Source organism: Podarcis tiliguerta, assembly GCF_965153285.1.
Source record: "Podarcis tiliguerta genome assembly, chromosome: 7".
NCBI classification, from domain to species: Eukaryota; Metazoa; Chordata; class Lepidosauria; order Squamata; family Lacertidae; genus Podarcis; species Podarcis tiliguerta.
The window spans coordinates 66,099,727-66,120,013 of record NC_139540.1 but is presented as its reverse complement, the minus strand read 5'-3'; the positions used below and the strand labels follow the sequence as shown (position 1 = coordinate 66,120,013).

At 47.1% G+C, this 20,287-nt stretch overlaps 1 protein-coding gene and 1 long non-coding RNA gene across 6 annotated transcripts in view; one reads left to right on the top strand and one right to left on the bottom strand.

Moving 5' to 3' along the window:
- The window catches only part of CDH20 (cadherin 20), a 155,108-nt gene extending 143,581 nt beyond the window's left edge, over positions 1-11,527 (top strand). For all 4 annotated transcript variants that reach the window (XM_083449407.1, XM_083449405.1, XM_083449406.1 and 1 more), the window contains exons 10-12: positions 565-682; positions 8,869-9,120; positions 9,921-11,527. In XM_083449407.1, coding sequence (XP_083305533.1) covers positions 565-682; positions 8,869-9,120; positions 9,921-10,420 — 870 coding nt within the window. In that variant the 3' untranslated portion in view covers positions 10,421-11,527. The remainder of the gene's footprint in view (positions 1-564; positions 683-8,868; positions 9,121-9,920) is intronic.
- The window catches only part of LOC310681684, a 75,243-nt gene that overhangs the window by 4,172 nt on the left and 50,784 nt on the right, over positions 1-20,287 (bottom strand). The window contains exons 3-5 of one of the 2 annotated variants that reach the window (XR_014513508.1): positions 8,083-8,156; positions 6,002-6,099; positions 5,013-5,496 (exon numbers count right to left, since the gene is read on the bottom strand). This is a non-coding gene — a long non-coding RNA (uncharacterized lncRNA). Of the gene's footprint in view, positions 1-5,012; positions 5,497-6,001; positions 6,100-8,082; positions 8,157-20,287 lie in introns of those variants that run through there. The other variant, XR_014513507.1, reaches the window with a different exon arrangement.

Sequence of the window (20,287 nt, the reverse complement as noted above, 5' to 3'; positions counted from 1 at the left end):
GGCCACAGGCTATTTCAGATCTTCCTCCCTGAGAGATGGAGACAGATTCTGAAAGCCTCCCACTCCATAACCTCAGCAGCTCTTGCCTTCTCAAGGTCAAAGCTCCAGTGTCATAGACTCAGAATTGCAGAGTTGGGAGGGACCACAAGGAATGCAGGAATCTTTTGTCCAACATGGGCCTCAAACCCATGACCCTGAGGTTAAGAGTCTCAAGCTCTACCCACTGAACTATCAGAAAGGGGGCGTGCTGGGGAAGGTTCACAGGCATACCAGGGACTGAACCTGTGACCTCCTACACACAAAGCATATGCTCAGTCTCCTGTCTATGGGACATCCAAATGTTAATTTGCCCTTCTCATATTTTAGCCAGCTTAGGTTCGCCCATTCTGTTTTTAATCATTTCACTCACCATTGATTCTGGCAACATATTGATTGCCTTCATAGATTCCCTGCTCCCTCAAGAAGATGAATCTGGGCTTGGCTTTTCCTTGCAATCCTGAAACACAGCTTTCTCCTGCACTGGAGCTCTCATCAGACCCTTTGTTTTGCTCTCCCCTCCTACAGCTGATTCAGACAGTGAGCGCGATTGACCAGGACGACCCACAAGAGGGACAGCACTTCTACTATAGCTTGGCTCCTGAGGCAGCTAACAACCCCAACTTTACTCTAAGGGACAATCAAGGTAATTGGAGCGGACACCCATTTGTTTCGCTAACTAACGTCTTCTGCAGTGAGTTGGTCTTGGGAGGCTTGGACTTAGCACTGCGTCACGAGACTGCCATTGCAAATGATGCCAAGTGACACCTGCTCCTTAACGGCAGCAATAAAATGACATATTATTTTACACTTTGAACAGTTAATCCAGAAATTTCCCCCTGTCTACATATTTCTCAGTGACAGGTTCTCTTATTTTGAGGAAATGTGCCAATGTCGTGCAAATTCAAGCCTTGTTGTCATGCTCGTGGGCACCTTCTCTGAATGTTACCCTGCTCAAAATGCTTTAAAGGTCAGGCTTATAACTGGAATTGCAGGGGAAATCTAGGGGGTTGTTATTTGGCTCTTTCCCCACACCCACCCAGACCACGAAAACAGCATTTCCTAGGTACTTAAGAAGCGAGGAGTTTGCCTGCCCAGATGCTGTCCCCCATCTCACTCTGGGAGCCAGATCTCAGTTCAAGGAAAACACATGACAACATATTTGGGATTAAAATGGACACAACTTTATTAAATTTCAGATGGCTTAGGCATTGGGCGTATAGCCCTCTCAGCCCCCAGCTGGGGTCTGAGGCAAGACAGGGTCAATTGGGAATATGGGGACACTCAGGGCCAGATTTAGGTTTGATGAGGCCCTAAGCTACTGGAGGTAATGGGGCCCTTTATATGTCCAGCTGTCCCTTGTCAACAACAAATTGTCACTGGTTTTTGTGTTGAATATACGCTATATGGTAATTTATGGCCCTAATAGGGCCATACACAACACAAAACACTGTTGCTGTATGTAGGTTTTATTTTATTTGTTTTTTCTGTTGCTGTATTTTTCGCACCATAGGATGCACCGGACAATAGGATGCACCTTGTTTTAGAGGGGGGAGAACAAGAGGGGGAAAATCTCCCCCTCTCTGCCCAGCACCCCTTCAGCGAAGCGGCAGGAGGCGCTGCGCAGAGAGAGGGAGAATTTTCCCCCTCTTGTTTTCCCGCTCTAAAACAAGGTGCCGTTTAAGGTGCTTTCAGGTGGCTCCCTTGGAAGTCTGGAGAGCGAGAGGGGTCAGTGCACACCGACCCCTCTTGCTCTCCAGGCTTCAGGTTCCTTTCAACCTGCTCTTTGGGGCTGGCGGGGGGAAGCCCACCACCAGCCCCAAAGAGCAGGCCAGAGAGCAGCGGAAAGGCGCAGCGGAGAGGCTGCTGCCATAGTCGCACGTCACTTCTCCAGCTGGGAGAGGGTCGTGGGGTGCTTCTTTAGCCCTGTGCGTGCTCTCCCGGCTGGAGAGGTGACGGGCGGCTATAGAGGTTCCTGCCATAGCTGTGCGTCACCTCTCCAGCCGGGAGAGGGTTGCGGGGGGCCTGCTTTAGCCCCGTGCGCGCGCTCTCAGCTGGAGAGGTGAAGTGCGCCTATAGAGGTTCCTGCCATAGCTGTGCGTCACCTCTCCAGCCGGGAGAGGGTCGCGGGGGGCTGCTTTAGCCCCGTGCACGCTCTCTCGGCTGGAGAGGTGACGTGCGGCTATAGAGGTTCCTGCCATAGCTGCGCGTCACCTCTCCAGCCGGGAGAGGGTCGCGGGGGGCTGCTTTAGCCCCGTGCGCGCTCACCCAGCTGGAGAGGTGACGGGTGGCTATAGAGGTTCCTGCCATAGCCGTGCGTCACCTTTCCAGCCGGGAGAGGGTCGTGGGGCTATGGCGTCTTCGCTCCATAGGACGCACACACATTTCCCCTTCATTTTTGAAGGGGGAAAAGTGTGTCCTATAGAGCGAAAAATACGGTATATTTTGGAAATGTACATCCAGGTGTGTTTTTCCTGTAAATTTTTTTGGGGGGCCCCAAGAGAGCGTTAGCTTTTTCATAAATCTGGCACTGGGGACCCTGCAAAACTTGCCTTTTTACACAGCTGGCCCGCTCCTGCATTGCTGAGGGGAGCTCAGTGGCCCACTGCTGTGTGCTTGTGGTCAGAGACTCCCCTCAGGACCCCTCTAATGGGGAACCCTGATATTGCCGCCACCAAAAAGGGTGAGTCACCACGACACCCCTTCCTTGGTTGTTGAACTAAAGGATTCCACCCAAGGCCTAAAACCGCAGAATTTGTGACAATTGCTACCAGGAAGACAAAACCTGAAGAGCAGGGGGAATATCTTCACGGCTCTGAAAAACAGCAATCCGACCGTAGCAATGCCCCTGGACCTGGAAAGGAAAAAGGTCAGCCTGGAAAAAAAGATAATATTGGAGAAAGAGCTGGGTGGGTGACGCTCTGGGGCTGACTGTGCTGCAGGCATCAGCACGAGGCCCCTTTTTATCCTCTAGGAGCAGACTGAAGCCTGCTCAGTCCCAGTCCACTCCTCTTGCCCCATCCCACAGAGAGGCCAATTGGAAAAGGGGTTTTTGGCAGGAGCCCAGAAAAACCTCTGTGGCGACCAAGGGGGTGGGGTACAGCAGCGTGGCTGCAAGATGACAGTGGGCCACAAACCTCACCCACCACCAGACCCAGTGAGCAGATACAGTCATACCTCGGGTTACAGACGCTTCGGGTTGTGCGATTTCAGGTTGCGCACCGCACCGAACCTGGAAGTACCGGAACGGGTTACTTCCAGGTTTCGGCGCTTGCACATGCACAGAAGCACTAAATTGGACTTTGTGCATGCACAGAAGCGCCGAATCATGACCCACGGACGTGCGGGTTGCGAATGCTGCGGGTTGTGAACGTGCCTCCCGCACAGATCACGTTCGCAACCCGAGCAGCCACCGTACTTCCAACTGCATGTGTAGAAAGAAGCATACAGTTGGAATGGCAAGTAGAACGCAAGAGGACCTCCGTATAATATTCCTTAGGAGTGTCCTGTTCTAAGATACAGTGGTACCTCGCAAGACGAAAGAGTTTTTTGTTTTTTGAGTTGCTTCGCAAGACGAATTTCCCTATGGGCTTGCTTCGCAAGACAAAAACGTCTTGTCCCTTTTTCTTAAAACCGTCAATGCATTCCTATGGGAAACCGTGCTTCGCAAGACGAAAAATTCACAAGACGAAAAAACTCGCAGAACAAATTAATTTCGTCTTGCGAGGCACCACTGTACTGCATTCCATTTTACCCCACCCAGTGCAAGTCAAACAGAATGCTTAGTCATCAGTGGCCTGTTTTGAGGGTGTTTTGACTCCTTTTTTTTACAATATATATATTATTAATAATTTCAAGTATAATTTGATACTTTGCTCCTGATGCATGGATAGTGCCATTTCAGACTTACTTATTTCTTATGCTTTTATATCGCCCACCCAGCCAAGTTCTCTGAGCAGTTTGCATAAACCATAAAAGAAAATCCACAACAGAACACTTAAGGCCATGTACACACATCTCCATTTACACCAGCTTCCACTGCTGCCATGCAAAACATAACATTAGCCACAGTTCATATCTACCTTGTAGTTTTTTGAGACATACTGCTGTTGGATGCATTTTTCCTCAGTTCCATCTGATTTGAAAACGTAAGCAACACACTCCCTGCATAGTTAAGCTGAGGTGCGTGCATTTGAGACAGCCATTGTGTTATGTGCAGGTGACAGCACACAGAGATGACAACTTCACGAATAAGAGTTGGGGGGGCTGCAGGTACAGGGAAACCCAACAGGTAATGTGCACCAGGTGAGGACATCCACACCCCCTCTTTAGTGCATGCAACCATGTGCAGATGCGACTTGAAACTCAGCAGGGGGAAAACTGCCTCACTTGCATTTTAAACTGCTAATTCATACATAGCCCGAAATAAAATCACAGAAGCCTAGCAAAACAAACTGAAACCAGCACCAAACCCTAGTGAAAACCATTCAAACACAGCAAAAGGGAACTTGGTACAAAAACTGAAGCACCTGATACATCATTATTAAAAGGACTGGCACTCCGAGTTAGCATGGTATGGAATGGGGTGGCATAGAAATAAACAGCGCTGCAGCATCACCTAGTGGTGAAAACAATCTTCATAACATTAGGAAAAGCAGGAGAGTAGAGATTTATGAAGCCTCCAGTTGTCTAAACCACTGAGCCTAGGGCTTGCCGATCAGAAGGTCGGCGGTTCGAATCCCCACGACGGGGGGAGCTCCCGTTTCTCGGTCCCAGCTCCTGCCAACCTAGCAGTTTGAAAGCACGTCAAAGTGCAAGTAGATAAATAGGTACTGCTACGGCGGGAAGATAAACGGCATTTCCGTGTGCTGCTCTGGTTCGCCAGAAGTGGCTTAGTCATGCTGGCCACATGACCCAGAAAAACTGTCTGTGGACAAATGTTAGCTCCCTTGGCCAATAAAGTGAGATGAGCGCCGCAAGCCCAGAGTCGTCCACAACTGGACTTAACTATAAGGGGTATTTTACCTTTACCTTTTTTTAGCATCACCTAGTGGTGAAAACAATCTTCGTAACATTAGGAAAAACAGGGGGAATAGAGATTTATGAAGCCTCCAGTTATTTCCATGTACATCCAATCACGGTTCACCTTGCTGAAAAGTGACATAGAATGTTCAGGATATTTTCTTCACAACAGCAGCTATGTAATTTTCACACAGATAAGTTTTTCTTTGGATTGTTAGAGCGCAATTCCGTTTAGCGTTTGCCCATTGCAATAAAGTGATTCTATTACATACATCATCTGAAAGGCTGATCAGCATGTCACTGTGAATGCTGTACACTGATGATTCTCCACTTCCTTTTCACCTAGTCCCTCCCCAGCATAGCTGGTCCTCTATTTGGGGTTCCTCTAAGCAGGGCCGGCCGTACCATTAAGCAAAGTAAGTTGGCTTCCTCAGGCAGCTGTATTTGGAAGTCAAGAAAGGGCAACAAAATTAACAACAATTAATTTAGGGGGTGGGTTTTTTGTTTTAACTGCTAGAGAGCTTTAGAAGCATTTCTGGTATTTTCTGCCTCAGGTGCCAAACCAACTTGGCCAGCCTTGCATACTACACCCAAGGTACCACTCGCTTCTCTGCCTCAGGCAGCAAAATGTCTTGGGCTGGCCCCCTGCCTCTTAAATTCAGAGGATAGATATGAATGCAGTCCTGTTCATTGTAGAAACCTGGGCATTCGGTGGGACAAAGGAATAATCTAATTATTCAGAGGAATCTGCATATTAAATGTTTTGAAAAATTCTGAATATTAGCAGATCTTCTCTCCTTAGATAACAAAATGAAAATCTACTTCAGTAAGTAAGAGGTGTCTCCTTGCATCAGCATGTTCTAGCACTAAGCTGCCTATATCGGTTATTTTGAAACAGCTGCCAGAGTTTCCAGGGCATTGCCTTGCTAGAACACACTGTGACCTTGTCTTCCTTTTTTTGAACATGCGTTGCTGATGAGGTTGAAAGAAACCACTACACTACAGCATTGGGTGATCCAGGCTCACTTCAACCTTGAGGCACTGTGTTGAGAGAGAGAAATTTGGGGAGAATTCTCAGCATCAGATGTACTTCCTACCGCCACCAAGCAAACAAGTGGTGTAATTTGGAGTGACAGCAATGAGTGAATTGCTGTTCCTTGTGTTTTGTTTTGAAGACCAGTTTTCAAGCACAGCCATTGTATCCGTCACAAGAGAAGATATTGGTCCTGACCTGTGGCACTTAAATGTTCATTTAAACATTGAACCCTTGTCATCTTTTAAATGGGGGGGGATCTCAGAACAGTGAATCAGGAAAATGTTTGGTTTTAGAAATGCTAGATGTCCGAATAAAATAGAAACTTTGGTATTTATTACTTTATAATCAGTAGAGCAATTAAAATAAAATTTGATTATTATTTTTTTCAAAAAAATGGGGCAGGAGAGATTGTGGTAGAACTCCCACTATTTCTTAAGTCTTGGTGGGTTGTGCCTCCCCCCCCCCCTTCTACATTCTCTCCCTCTAGGAGGGAAATAAGTCCCCCATCTCTTAGGCTGATATAGGAATTTAGGATCCTAGAGATCCTTGCTGGCCCCAGACTGGTCTTCAACACTGTCACCAAGCCACCCCATTTTCAGCCCCAGGACAGGCAGGGCAGTGGAAACCTTTGGTGCTAACCAGAGAGGACCTCTGGTATCAGGACCTCCCCCTCTGCCCTCATAAAAGGTAAAGGTACCCCTGCCCGTGACGCGGGTGGCACTGTGGGTTAAAGCCTCAGCGCCTAGGGCTTGCCGATCAAGAGGTCGGCGGTTCGAATCCCCGCGGCGGGGTGCGCTCCCGTTGTTCGGTCCCAGTGCCTGCCAACCTAGCAGTTCGAAAGCACTCTCGGGTGCAAGTAGATAAATAGGGACCGCTTACTAGCGGGAAGGTAAACGGCGTTTCCGTGTGCGGCTCTGGCTCGCCAGAGCAGCGATGTCACGCTGGCCACATGACCCGGAAGTGTCTTCGGACAGCGCTGGCCCTCAGTCTCTTTGAGTGAGATGGGCGCACAACCCTAGAGTCTGTCAAGACTGGCCCGTATGGGCAGGGGTACCTTTACCTTTTACCCCTGCCCGTACGGGCCAGTCTTGCCAGACTCTAGGGTTGTGCGCTCATCTCACTCTAGAGGCCGGGAGCCAGCGCTGTCCGCAGACACTTCCGGGTCACGTGGCCAGCGTGATGAAGCTGCTCCGGCGAACTGGCACCAGAGCAGCACACGGAAACGCCGTTTACCTTCCCACTATAAAGCGGTACCTATTTATCTGCTTGCACTTAAGGGTGCTTTCGAACTGCTAGGTGGGCAGGAGCTGGGACCGAACGACGGGAGCTCACCCCGCCGCGGGGATTCGAACCACCGACCATGCGATCAGCAAGTCCTAGGCACTGAGGTTTTACCCACAGTGCCACCCGCGTCCCTGCCCTCATAGAGAGGTCCAAAATATTCTATGAACTCAAGAACTCCCAGGCCCTGTAGGATTGCACCCTGCACTGTACAATGCAAATACTCTTCAATAACTATCACTATAAAGTGGGCATATACACTGATTGGCCCTCACCAATAGTGCCAGGGTTGACTTTGCAGAAACAAAAATCAATTTTCAGATGCATAGAACGATCATTTTAGCTCGCAAAAACATTTGTATATTTGCCCGCCCAGGTCATGCATTACCACTGTGATGCGTCTGCCACCAAACTGCTAGTTCCCTTCGGTCAGGATCCGTGTCACTGCAGCAGTGTATGCAAGTGCTGAGCACCCATATTATATGGTTGCTACCGCCACTATTGACCACTCTTGGCAAGGGATGTAACTTTATGCTCTCTGGACAAGACTTATATGATCAGCACTCGTGTCTGTTATTACCTGGCCATGCCAAAGCAGGTTGTTTTCCTAGCAGTCTTGGCAGTGTATGTATGGGTACAGAATTGGCACAAGTAAACATTTTCCAACAGAGTAGATTTCAGTATATACAGTATTTAGAGATACCTACTTTTCATGCCAATTCGGTAGGGGAATGTCTGTCTCTCTTAAGTGATAGAATACTGCAACGGCCGCTATCCAGTGCTGAAACATAAAAAAGAGAGAGTGCTTAGATTTCTGACATCCATGTCTTATCCCATCATGTTACTTGCAAACAATACTTATGGCATCAAATCACTGTGGCATCTTATCGTGCGCAAACAAGGTTTGGCACAAATGCATTGCACTTGAATTGTCAATCTGTCAACAAGCCTGGAAATTTCCATAGCGGTCGGTGCACCAGATGCCTGCCCTGACATTAAGCTTGTCAAAAAAATAAATAAAAGGGATGGAAAGGGATAAATGCTGCTAACCTCTAAGAAACCACCTTGGTTTGCTTTTCATCCTGCTTAGCCATCAGGAGACTTTGACAATAAATCTAGCTAAACTCCAGCTCAACCCCAAGCCCTCTACTTCGGTCAAATGTACACCCTCCAACGTCTGAGAAAGTGGAAGCACAAGTTTGATAGTAAAGAGAGAAAAAGGTCTGAATTCAGTGTGCATGTCAGTGTGCAAATCCTAGTATCTTAGAGCTGTGTGTTTCTCTAGCATTTTGTCACATGCTTCATTTTCTCTCCTCTGCCAACATTCACATTCACACAAGGTACGCACAGCAGCAGCAGGCCAAAGTAAATCTAGTATTCTAAATGTATGGATTCAAAGCAAAATAGTTTAATAGCATCTACCTCCAATTGATTTTTTTTTTTTTTACATTGCAAATCAATATTGACATCTTTTATTTTCCCCCGCCTTCTAGACAACACAGCTTGGATTTTAACCAGGAGATCAGGCTTCCGGCAGCATGAGCAGAACATCTTTTACCTTCCTATCCTGATAGTTGATAACGGACGTCCCATGCTGAGTAGCACTGGGACAGTAACCATTCACGTTTGCAGCTGCGACGACAAGGGTCTTGTGATGTCCTGCAATGCAGAGGCCTATGTGCTCCCTGTCAGCCTGAGTAGAGGAGCTCTTATTGCCATTCTAGCCTGCATCTTTGTCTTGCTAGGTAAATATACGTACCGTTTCTTAAACTGAGTAACACCATCTGTTCTTCAGGCACAATAGAGGCGGCTACCATGCTTACTAGAATGCAGTGCCAATAAAAGCAATGTTCTAAAAATAGGCAAGCTTTCAAAAAGGCTTTCTCATTAACGTTTTGTGTAAAGTACTATTCTTAGTTGATTTGACTTGTATTTGATTTAGGGCATGTTCCAGCAACTTGCAGGTACAGTTTTGCTACCATAACCCTAAGCAATAGCTACGATAATTCACCGTCGTATGGGGTGGCAAGTGACTTGTTTGGCCTTGAAAGTGGCCATGGGCATTTTGGGCCTCCTGTTTTTCAAGCTGCAATTGACATTTCCCTTTTCATGAAAACTGGGTTATGTTCACAGTGTTAATGAGACCTTCAAAAAAATGCCTGCTTGGAACTAGAAGCGATCTGCAAAACTCAACTGACCTTTCCATGAACTAGATATAACTGAGAAGGTAAATGCAGCAAGCACTCCCTTAGCATTTAGCACAGAATGAGGTAGCAGATACCCCCAGGGTAAAATCTGCATCCCTCAATACTGCTTGCTTTAAGTCTAATGCTGTGCACCCATCTTAAAATATTGCCCAGTCCTGCCACTTACATGCTGTTTGGTTTTGCTTTGTCCTTTGCCACCATGCTGCTACATCAAGGGCAAGAATGGTCGGTGGGAAAGGGTGGGCAGCATCTGTTGTGGAGGCCTTCAGCTTTGGCCGAGGGACACTGTGATGCTGACTGTGCTCTAAAAGTCTTGCGTTCTGGCTTGCTCCCTCTAGTGCTGGTACTGCTGATCTTGTCCATGAGAAGGCACAGGAAGCAGCCGTATATCATTGACGAAGACGAGAACATCCACGAGAACATCGTGCGGTACGACGACGAGGGGGGTGGGGAGGAAGACACCGAGGCCTTTGACATCGCGGCCCTGTGGAACCCGAGGGAGGCTCAAGTGGTGCTGAAGAGCAGGCAGGACATGATGCCGGAAATCGAAAGCCTCTCCAGATACGTTCCTCAAGCCTGCACGGTGGACAGCAGCGTTCATAGCTACGTGTTGGCCAAGCTCTACGAAGCTGACATGGACCTCTGGGCCCCTCCCTTTGACTCTCTCCAGACGTACATGTTTGAGGGCAACGGCTCTGTGGCCGAGTCGCTCAGTTCCTTGCAGTCTGCGTCCACGGACTCAGAGCAGAGCTACGACTACCTGACGGACTGGGGGCCCCGCTTCAAAAAGCTGGCCGAAATGTACGGCGCCACAGAAGGGAACGGGGCCCTTTGGTAACAAAGATGCGGAGGCAGAGTACTACTCGGGTACTCGGCGCAGCCATCCGAATTTGTACTCAATCAGATGTTGAGGACACGGGCGCGGTGGCCTCCTACAAATAGCAATATGGTGCTTGAGGGAGAATGCGGAAGAGGAGTGGAAATAAGTAAGAGTTCTCTCTGGATCAGCTTTACTCAGTTACATTAAGCTACATTTGTAAACGACGAGAAACAGAAGAGAAAAGGGGTGGGTTGGGAGCATTTCCTGGGTGGTTCTTTATTTTAATGGCTACACTTGAAAGCTGCACTCCTGATATAGAATGACACTATTCTCTTTTGCAGATTTTTTTTTTTAAACCCATGACAGCTTATTATGTTCTTTGCATCTGGGTGCAAAGACTCGTAATTTTCAGTTCTCGAGGAAATTGTCTGCAGAAAGCCTTCCCAAATGGAGGATGCCCTCCTTTCCTAACTCGGTTTACAAAGCGGTCGCTCGCTGGCAAATTCAAGAAGGCACAAGACAATAGAACACAAAACATGAAACTGGGGGGTTTCTGTCACCAGCAAGAGCCCTTCAGCTCCCCAAAAAGGGCCCTGGCTTTTGCAATCTTGCACAGCAGAAGAGTCTGAGTGATGGGATGTGGGAAGCAGTTGAATGCACTCAGCTTGAATAACAACTGACCTGTGTGTCATATGCATTAATACTAATATCAAATTAATGTATTTTGAGTCTCCTCGGCTTTTAAAAACTGTGACTCGGAATTAAACCGGGGGAGGGGGGGGAGATGCCTCTTTTTGCACTGTCGATGTTTCTTCCATGTGCCAAATGTGAAAATCAGATACAACCAGTGAAAGCCAAATAAAGAAAAAGAAAATTATATGATAACCATATGGGGTTAAGAGGGGCTTTCCCAAACTATGCGAGATCAAACTGAGGGAAGTTTACACTGTAGGTAACCTACTTGAACAAATGCAGTATTATAGAGGAATAAAATGGATGTAATAAATATTCCATATATAAGTTTTGTATATTTGTTAATAATTTTGGTAATAAATATAATGTGCTGGATACAGTACAGTACCTTAGAACCTCTTTTAATAAAAGTTAAACTGAAAGAAAAAAATATATGAAGATGGTGTTTTGGGTGTTTTATCAACCATGTCTGAGACCCAAAGAGCTTCAAGGCCCAGCCCCCTCCAACTCACCCTGCGTATTCCTTCCCGTATGCAATGTCACAAAACGCTTACGCAATCCACACTTTCAAAAGGTGGCATAGCTGAATGCCATATGTGAAACACAGGTCTAAAACAGCACTTCCCTTCAGTTCCACGTGCTTCCTCCCAACAATAAACACCTGCCTAGAGAGCCCTACAAGAGCTGGGCAGCGATGGCACCACAACCAAGTCAATGGGGAGCTAGGTAGATAGAGCAGGGTGCTAATTTAGCCCCCATGAGCCCCAACCACCTAAAGCAATTACCTCCGTTTGTCTAACGAAATGGTCAGCCTCAGGTGATATAAAATCGGAGTGTGGACACAATTAACATGACAGTTTTTTGACAATGTCAAATAGCAGCTGACCGGAAGACTGAGAGGCCTTGGGGTCACTGAGGGCAAGTACAATTCTTTCTCTCCTAGCAAATGTCTTCAACAAAAACTCCCTCATCAGAGCTGCTACTTCTGCTACAAAGGAAGCCTCCACAACCTCCTCTTACGGTGGTGAGAAGCTGGTGTCTGAACCATACCTCTGCAAAGGTGGGTTGGGAATAGGAAGAACAGCTGCGCCACACTTCCTCTGGCCTATTTTGCCCAAGTCAGAAGCTGTCTTGGGGCATTAGCCTGAACACACAATGGTTAAAAGAGTCCAGAGGTGCAGGGCGACACCTACAAGCCTCACTTTCAATGTCGCCACTGTAGGAATGGATTTAGGCACTAGGGAGAGGATATATTGTTTCTTTATTCTTCCTCAGTCACATTTGTGAGTACCATCCTTGGCAGCTTAAACTCAGAAGCTGAGACAAGGTTGATTTAACCTTCAAACAATAATCCAGGATGCTTTAAGGCAGACTGGATTTTCCTAGTATTACTCCTTTTCCCCCGCTTAAAAACAATAATCACACACACGTCGTTTTACGAAGCAACTAAAGTAGTGCTTGCTTATATAATCTAGGGTCTTGAAGCAGCAGTTACAGTAGCAAAATGAAGGCAGGTTTAAAACAACCAGGTAAGTAACAAAAGGGACGACCAGGTAAGTAACAAAAGGACTTGCCGATCAGAAGGTCGGCGGTTCGAATCCCTGTGACGGGGTGAGCTCCCATTGCTCGGTCCCTGCTCCTGCCAACCTAGCAGTTCGAAAGCATGTCAAAGTGCAAGTAGATAAACAGGTACCACTCTGGTGGGAAGGTAAACGTGCCCTGCTCTGGTTCGCCAGAAGCAGCTTAGTCATGCTGGCCACATGACCCGGAAGCTGTACGCCGGCTCCCTCGGCCAATAAAGCGAGATGAGCGCCGCAACCCCAGAGTCAGCCACAACTGGACCTAATGGTCAGGGGTCCCTTTACCTTTAAGTAACAGAACGTTCTAAAAAGGTGTCTGAGCTGCAGGGCTCAGAGATGCACATGTGATCACCTTGGAAGCATGATGAAGGAAGGGGAGGATTCCCAGGCAGGCAGGAATTATGTAGTGTTACAGCTTCCGGCCAAGGAAGACAAAGGAAGTGATCTCACAAAGTTCTTTCTAGGAAATTTACAGGAAGGCTCTGTGAGCCTCAGCCCCTCCGAGTGCCTATCTGGCAAAACATGAATTACTGGTTTGACTGCAATAATGTTACACACCCGGGTAAGCATGCATAGAAGCTCCTTTTGCACCTTAATAAGAAACACATGGAGGTTGTAAGATGGGGGCAGTATATACATTCCCAGACCCCTAAGGATCAGGCTAAAGGCCTGAATGGGGCTAATATTACAGAGGGAGTGAAACTCCAAAGGCCGTTGCAATCTGCCCCTCCGCTTGTCGTCATGAGATCTGTCAAAAGTCTTATGCTGCCTTGAGGGAAGACCATTGCCTATGCCCTATCCCTCTACAAAACGCTGCAGAGCAACGACCATTTGATGTCACACAGTATTGACAATATGCCTGTTTTTATACTATCCAAGATTCTGGCTCACTAGACTCAGTTATTGCAGTTACTGCAACGATGAGTGTGCCATTTATTTTGTGTGGGGTTTTTTTTTTGTTGTTTTTAGAACACTGTCGCATCAGTATATTCAAAGGCAGCAACTGCTACCAAACAGCTGTTCGCCCTAAGGAAATGAATCGCAACCACACAAAGGTCAGACAAGGATTTTTCCCTCTGCTAGAAACTATGTTTGAGTACAGAAGCATAGCAATTTGCAGTATTTTGCACACTGCCGTTTCCCATGCAACTCGAAATTGGGGAGAGGGGCTGAAGAAAACACAGCTATTATAAAATATTCCAAGTGGGAGCTAAAGCGGCAGTTGTATATTCTTAATTGCTTCAAGACTCCTGGCGCTGCAAATTCTCTATTCACTGTCTGATACTTCTGTTTCATAAGCTCTTCTTCTTAAGGCACTCACAGATGTTGTTCTAATCAGGGATGGTAAAAGGAATGCAACTCAAAATAACTCTTTTCGTTGGGGGTACTTCTGGTTGGAAGGGGTTGCAAAGCGCTGTTGCACAGTGATAGCTCTGACTTGCCTAACCGCTAGCTGATTCGGCTTGTTGTTTTTGGCAGCCATCTGGCTCAAGAGACAATGGAGTGTGCCTCTGGGGGTGAAGTCAAACGGCTGCATTAGCAACACCAGCGCGACCTCCCCAGGGCACAAGCCCGGGCAATGTGTATGGAGGTCCTGGGCTGCCCAGATGAGAAGACCCTTCTCTCAGCCTCACTGACATGGTCCACAGTAAATCAGAGCAATATGTTTGACACCAGCTGGGCTGTAGGAGTTGCCGTAAGGAGGTGTTCAATGTGTCATCCAACTGTCTTAGGAACTCCACTCCAGATTTGTGTAGGGCAGGCATGCCCAAACTTGGCCCTCCAGATGTTTTGGGACTACAACTCCCATCACCCCTAGCTAACAGGACCAGTGGTCAGGGATGATGGGAATTGTAGTCCCAAAACATCTGGAGGCCCAAGTTTGGGGATGCCTGGTGTAGGGTATACTCCTTAGCCTTTCCTTCTCCCAAATATATCCCACAAGGCAGTGGATGTTTAGGACCAGAGTGTTCCTTCACCTAAATGAGCTACTCTGCTTCCTCCAACATGATTAGCAAGGGTAGGGGTGGGGTTTTCCCCTCCTGAACCTCTAGATTATAAGTGACTATAACTATGATTCGGACTATGGAGTCAGCTACATCAGTAAAGAAAATGTGTTTTAAATGCGTTATAACACCGTGTCACCAGATGGCGCTGTGGAGTTTTTCACCAACGTGTTTTCCCATTATGAGGTTTACAACGTGTTTTCCTGAAACGTGTGCGTGTGTGTGTGTGTGTCTAGATCCAGCCTATAACTCTGATCCGCATGCAAAGACACTACAGTGGTACCTCAGGTTAAGTACTTAATTCGTTCCAGAGGTCCGTTCTTAACCTGAAACCTGTTCTTAACCTGAAGCACCACTTTAGCCAAGGGAGAGAATATTTCTTGTTCTCCTCCTCTAAAACTAGGTGCATCTTATGGTCGGGTGCGTCTTATAGAGCGAAAAATACGGTACTGCCTTCCTGCAGAAACTAATTGTGACGGAACCAACTGCAGACATTTCTGGATGAGACCGATTGTCCTGGATCCATGGATTCAGGCCTGCATTGTGGGAGGGAAATGGGCAAGGAAAATTATCCACTTCACACCAGAAGATGTGTGATTTCAATGAAATAAATGCTTGGCCTTTTGGGACATCACATTCCTAACTTAAAGTCTTGATCTCAAGGTCGTGGGTTCGAGTCCCCACATTGGGCAAAAGATCCCTGCATTGCAGGGGGCTGAACTAGATGATCCTCATGCTCCCTTCCAACTCTACAATTTATCTTCCTTCTGCAGCTGTACCTGTTTATCTACTTGCACTGGTGTGCTTTCGAACTGCTACGTTGGCAGGAGCTGGGACAGAGCAACGGGAGCTCACCCCATTGTGTGGATTTGAACCGTCAACCTTCTGATCGGCAAGCCCAAGAGGCTCAGTGGTTTAGACTACAGCGCCACCCGCATCCCAACATTACGTAAGAACTGAGCCACCAACAGACTATTTTCAACAGCTACAGTCACTTGGGATACTGAATAGCACTTTTAGGCTACATAAGAAAACTCTTTGATGATGCTGAATCCATCATCCAAAATCGAAGGGGCTGAAGTGCCCACATTTCCCTTGCTCCTTTTCATCTGGACCTAACTCCACACACATCTGTTTCCTGCCACCACATCCCCTTTGGCAACCCCACATGAGTACAGAACTGAAGCGGGTGGTTCATATAAAGTACAACTAGATTGGTCTCACAACATGCAAGGTGTATTTCAGTCTGTTTCAAAACGCTGCCTCGGTCAACTTCAATGTTGTGGTTTTTTTTGCTGAACCACAGTGCCACCCAGCGGCGCAACTGCAGACTGCCCATATTGTGAATACTTTCTTTTTGAGATGTGTGTAGAATTCAAGCGTAGGCCTATCCAAAGCATTAGCATGCAAGAGCATGCAAGGCAGATCTGAAAGTACACAAAAAGCGAAACTCCTTGCCAAAATAGATTTCCCAAGCCACAATTTAATAAAACAACAGATAGTAAAAGCAAGAAGAATCTAAAACGCTTCTTTTGTATCATGGGCAGGAGAAGGTTTAGGAAATGATATGTAGCTCAAGCTCATGCATGCATACTTAGAAATATTTCACTAAGTTTAACGGGACTTGCATTCAGGGAAGTGTACACTGGGTTACAGCCTAAGACTGCATTCTTAAGTGAGCTTACTAGGGAGTAAAAGCCTTTGGACACAGTGGGACCGACCTCTGAGTAAATATGCATAGGATGTTTGCTTATTTAATATATTCATATATTCTGCGTAATACTTAATATAGTCTCGAAGCAGTTCACCAAAAACAAACAAATACAACAATGAAAAACAAATACAATAACGGAACTGTGAAATTGCAATGCAATGCAACACAATCTCCCAAAACAAAAACATAGCAGCACATTGTGAAACATGTTTAGGGCCAGCGATTCCACATCCAGCCCACAAAATGCCCCACTTGCCCCACTAATACACTCGTCGCATCCAAATGCCGCCTTATATCTGCACAATATAATATAGTCGTACCTTGGATCTCAAACGCCTTGCGACTCAAACGTTTTGGCTACCGAACACCACAAACCCAAAAGTGAGTGTTCTGGTTTGCGAACGTTTTTTGGAAGCCGAATGTCCGACGCAGCTTACGCAGCTTCTGACTGAGTGCAAGAAGCTCCTGCAGCCAATCGGAAACCACACCTTGGTTTTAAAATGTTTTTGGAAGTCGAACTGACTTCCGGAACAGATTCCGTTCAAGAACCAAGGTATGACTGTGCCCGCAACTCATAGAATTGTAGAATCATAGAGTTGGAAGGGACCCTGAGGATCATCAAAGTCCAACCCCCTGCAGTGCAGGAATATGCAGCTGTCCCATACAGGGACCGAACCTGCAACCTTTGAGTCATCAGCACCACGCTCTAGCCGACTGAGCTATCCAGGTTATCATTCAATAGCACACATCTCATTCTATTCCCACATTTCCACCAGAAACACACCACCCACTTGATCACCAGTATGGTGTAGTGGTTAAGAGCGGTGGACTCGTAATCTGGGGGACTGGGTTCGCGTCTCTGCTCCTCCACATGCAGCTGCTGGGTGACCTTGGGCTAGTCACACTTCTTTGAAGTCTGTCAGCCTCACTCAGAGTGTTTGTTGTGGGGGAGGAAGGGAAAGGAGATTGTTAGCTGCTTTGAGACTCCTTAGGGTAGTGATAAAGCGGGATATCAAATCCAAACTCTTCTTCTTCCAATATCTCCCACCCGATCACCAACCGCTGTCACTAAAAGATAAAGGTAAAGGTACCCCTGCCCGTACGGGCCAGTCTTGACAGACTCTAGGGTTGTGCGCCCATCTCACTCAAAGAGGCCGGGGGCCAGCGCTGTCCGAAGACACTTCCGGGTCACGTGGCCAGCGTGACATCGCTGCTCTGGCGAGCCAGAGCCACACACGGAAACGCTGTTTACCTTCCCGCTAGTAAGCGGTCCCTATTTATCTACTTGCACCCGAGAGTGCTTTCGAACTGCTAGGTTGGCAGGCGCTGGGACCGAACAACGGGAGCGCACCCCACCGCGGGGATTCGAACCGCCGACCTTTCGATCAGCAAGCCCTAGGCGCGGAGGCTTTTACCCACAGCGCCACCCGCGTCACCACTGTCACTAGTCATTCCTTAACTCAACAAAATCGTACTACATAAAGACAAGGAGACAATGGAACCATTCACTGGCAGAAACATTGGCTTATCAGTGAGTGGCAGCATCTCTCTAAGGCACAGGTAGGCAAACTAAGGCCGGGGGGCCGGATCCGGCCCAATCGCCTTCTAAATCTGGCCTGCGGACAGTCCCAGAATTGTGTGTTTTCACATGAGTAGAATGTGTCCTTTTATTTAAAATACATCTCTGGGTTATTTGTGGAGCCTGCCTGGTGTTTTTACATTAGTAGAATGTGTCCTTTTATTTAAAATGCATCTCTGGGTTATTTGTGGGACATAGGGATTTGTTCATATATATTTTTTCAAAATATAGTCCGGCCCCCCACAAGGTCTGAGGGACAGTGGACTGGCCCTCTGCTGGAAAAGTTTGCTGGCCCCTGCTCTAAGGTTTCAGACTGGGACAGATTGGAGATGCCAGGAATTGAACTTTGGCCCCTCCACATGCAAGGTAGATGCTCTCGCACTGAGCCTTACACTTAGGAAGTCTCAATCTCTGGCACCTCCAACCACAGATAGCAAAAGCTCCTGTCTGAATTCCTGGAGAGTCACAATATTGAGCTAGATGGAATAATGGCCAGAGTATCTTCAAACCTTACACCTTTTTGTCCTCATCGGTATCTGTTTCACAAAGAGTTTTCTTGGCACACGTGTATTGCTGCTACAGCCACAACCTTAATTGCTTTATATCCATTTACCCCAAAAGACTAATTTGAGTCATGCAGTCGCAGCAAATGTGGCTTCACCTGCTGTTTTCCTGCTTGCTAGGGCACTACAGATTTTTTTAAAAAACGGCATTTGTAATTAAAAGAGACACAGCTGTATAATGTGCCTCTCAACCCATGAAGGGGAAAAGTTCATTTAAAGAAGTTAAGCGTATATATAAGCTGAGTAGTAACAGAACTGGGTACGGGAACAAAAAGCTCGCAAAAAATACTTCATCTGGTTCCAGTGACCATCTGGCTGGCCACAGTCAGAATGCTGAAGCAGATGAAGACTTGAGCCTCATCCAGTAACACATTTTCATGCTACTCCGGGGGATAAAGAAAATGCAGAGAGACTGGATGCTTCCAGACTGTCATTATTTTTCAGATGGGATTTGATCACACACCCGCAAATTCAGGTTGCACAACTAGAGTTGATTGGGAGGTCCTGAAAAACAAACCCGCCTCCTGAAGAGATCAGACTTTTTGCAGTAAGGAAAGTGATGGGGAAATGTGCTGGGAAACATAAGGCAACTCTTGCTTGTATGAAACGTCATCTAACCTCCCCCACAAACCAATCAGAATGCTCCATAAGTGGTCAACATCATCTGGTCTCCCCACAAAGAAACAAGGAACAGGTTGTCTGGAATTCACACCATGAAGCCTCAACTTTGTGGACAAACATGAAAAACTTTTCGAAGATCTGAAGACAACACTGGGACTACATACAACATAACTCGACAAAGCCACAAATGAGAATCTTGTCACTGAATTAGCATTATTTCTATGTTTATTAGCAGCAGGTAAGGGCTGTGACACATTCAAGCAGGTTTCACAGCAGCCATGATACATAGCAACTGAGGTCATTTAGGATTGGTGTTAAATTGATTTGCTGATTATTCAAGAAAGTCTTATGCCTCAGACGTCCTCAGAGTCCTGTTGGGTTACGTTGAAGGTCCATCTAGTTCACCATTCTGTTCTCCACAGTGGTGAATTAGATACTGATGGGAGGCCGACAAGGAGGTCAAAAAGGCAACAGCCTTCTCCCATCTTTGCTTCATGGTGGGACATTATCATGATGAACCTCTCAGGCTGCAGGTTCCACAAAGCCATCTCAACTACTAACTCTCGGTAGACTTTTGCTTCTTGCCTCTCTTAGGCGTCAAGCAAATGCATGGACCCTTTGTGTGTTTTTCTGGGCTAATTTCATGCATTTAAGGGGGAAGAAGCATTGCTGGAGTGAAATTTGTATGGGGCATGTGCCCACCCCCTAAAAGCTTCAGCCCCTCCATTCTCAACCATTCTCAACCATTGTTGCAAAGGTCTGGTGGAAGATTGTGTAGAACTCCTGATCACCTGGAGGATTCCAACCACATCCAACTGAATGTAGTTAGAATTCCCCTTCACTGGGGAAAGAGGTGAGGGCATACATGGGGACGCAGCCAGCATATGCCCCTAACCAGCTAGGGCCCTTACAACAACCTCTGAATGCCTGGCACATCCAAATCCTGCTTGGACTAAAGGGTCAGTGGCCATGGGTCGTACCCAATGTTAGTCCTACTCAGAGTAAATCCACTGGAAGGAGTGCCTCCACCCCCATCGTTCAGCCCGGACACAGATCCAGCTCCAAAGGCTTCTGGTGGTTCCAGTGGCGTAGCGTGGGTTGTCAGCACCCGGGGCAAGGCAAGTAATTT